Source organism: Aplysia californica, unplaced genomic scaffold, assembly GCF_000002075.1.
Source record: "Aplysia californica isolate F4 #8 unplaced genomic scaffold, AplCal3.0 scaffold00641, whole genome shotgun sequence".
NCBI lineage: Eukaryota > Metazoa > Mollusca > Gastropoda > Aplysiida > Aplysiidae > Aplysia > Aplysia californica.
This window is the reverse complement of record NW_004797911.1, coordinates 288,246-290,488: the sequence shown is the minus strand read 5'-3', so window position 1 is coordinate 290,488 and position 2,243 is coordinate 288,246. Positions and strand designations below refer to the sequence as shown.

Here is a 2,243-nt window from a genome sequence, read left to right as displayed (position 1 = left end):
GATCTAAACAGGCTAACGACATGGTTTCTTTTTCCGGGGGGGGGGGGGGTGTTGGTTTGTTTGTTTGTTTTTTGCTTGTTTGGTTTTATGTTTTTTTGTGGGTTTTTTGGGGGTGTGTGCTTGGGTTTTGGTTGTTGTTGGGTTTTTTGTTTGTTTGCTTGTTTTTGTTCTTTTATGTTTATGTGTGTGTGTGTGTGTGTGTGTGTGTGTGTGTGTGTGTGTGTGTAATTGTTTGTGTATTTTCGTTGGTTGTTGGGGGGGGGGTTGCTTTTGGGGGGCGAGGTGATTTCATTTGTTTGTTGTTGTTTTTTTAATATTGGTATCTAGGTGTTTTTTCCCCTCATCGACTCAAATTAAATCATTTAAGAGGCCGGTTGCGACCCTGTCTGTCAGGGCCAACCCTGTAGATGGGGAGGAGGTGTAGAGTTTAGGTCTTAGAAGGAAACAGACTATTGTTTCTTTGTTTGTTTCTTTGTTTTTTGTTTGTTTGTTTGTTTGTTTTTGGTTTGTTTGTGTGTCTGTTTGTTTGTTCGTTCGTTCGTGTGTTTGTCTGTTTGAAAATATTACTTTGTTCAGATTTGTCTGAGAGATAATACAACTCCGATCATAAGCATTCTCACTCATCCAACTATGAATCTCTTGTCAGCCTATGTGTGTACGACTGGAGTGTGGCACTGTGTTGTGTTTGTCTATCTTGCGATTTCCCTGTATAGAACCGCCGGTTAGGTTATGTGCAAGTGTTCTTCTCTTCACCTGAAGAAAAAAAAAGGTAAAGTAAGATCCGTAAATCTACCACATTCTTAAAATGCTGTTCGAATTTGTTTTTCTTTTTTAATGGCGGTGGGTAAAAGTGATTTCAGATTTTAGCAACCCCCTCCCTCACCCCTCCTTTTCCCATTAGGATTCGGATCTTACTTGGCCTACTACGCACATCCACTATTTCTGTTTTCCTCTGTTTACCTTTTGGTTGGAAAGTCACAGAGACCCAACTGTGGCACCAAGGAGAATGGAAACGTGTTTGAGTACTTGATCAAGTAGATTCCGAATTTAACCCCCCACCCCCACCAACCCCCATCCCCCACCCATCCCCACCCCCAGAAAAGAATTTGAAAATAAATCGACTGCCTCTATTTCATATTTGACAGATGGAGCTGACGTCACCTTTATTACTCGTGATTTCATCCTTTCTTGCCGTTTACGTCATCAACTTCACTGATGCAGGACCCCTGGATCCCTGTGTGTTTCAGGTGAGATTTTTCAAAACCCCCAAAAATAATTCCTTCTTCACTAAATTTTAATTTATTAAATTCCGACAAACCTCATATGAGCGCTCGTCAAGTCAAAGATATAATATAACATTGGCCAAAGACCTTTAATCAATACATTATATAAAAATCTCTGACGAACAATGTGACGTAATGCTAAATAAGATCTGTATTGTTTCGTTTGTTTCTTTTTTGTTTCCCTTTCATGATTTTCTATTATTAGATCTAGATCTACTTCTCATTCGCTCGGTGATCAAACTTACGTAAACATCAAAGTTGTTTTGGCATAACGGGCTCTGTCATAGTGGGGAAAAGCTTTTTGAATGTTCCCTTAATGGATTTACTAATGTTCTAGACTGACAAACTACGAGTCTCTATGGAATATATTTCTAATGGGATCAAGCTTTCAGAGGTGAAACAATAGAGACACTGCCGCACTTAACAGTCGCTTTTTTGTTTGTTTGTATCACATATAACGACGAGTTGTAGACTGCCATCTAGTCAGTTTCATGACGAAGTTTCTAATATCAAACTAATAAATGGTTGTGACAGAAGATGATCATTTGAAGCAATTGAAGTAAAGGCCTCAACAAAAGAATAATGATAATTTTGCCTACACAAGAGGGATGAGAAGATTAGGGTCTTCCAGATACTTCCTTTATTATTTAATTCCAGAACTGGAGTCTTCAGAGACTGACTCTATTCATACTTCTTGCCCCTTCTCAGCAGAATCTATCTTAGGGTATTTATACTATTGTTTGGTCAAAAGTTCGAAGTGCAACTTGTCCTAAAATATCTCTTTAAAGGATGAATTACTGTCATTCTTACTTTGCACCGCTGCTTGTATCAATTTGTCTTATTTTAATCATATTTTTCAATAACAGTTGAGACAAAGTTTAAAATATTTTCTTCTTAAATGTATACGGAATACCATAAATCTCTGTCACGCAGAAAATGAGATTGTTCATAGCACCCCCC

General features: G+C 38.2%; 1 protein-coding gene across 1 annotated transcript in view; it reads left to right on the top strand.

Moving 5' to 3' along the window:
- Positions 1 to 1,145: 1,145 nt before the first annotated feature.
- The window catches only part of LOC106013068, a gene marked incomplete at both ends in the record, with an annotated part of 23,202 nt that continues 22,104 nt past the window's right edge, over positions 1,146 to 2,243 (top strand). The window contains 1 exon segment of the mRNA XM_013087810.1: positions 1,146 to 1,247. Within this exon segment, the coding sequence (XP_012943264.1) occupies positions 1,146 to 1,247 (102 nt within the window).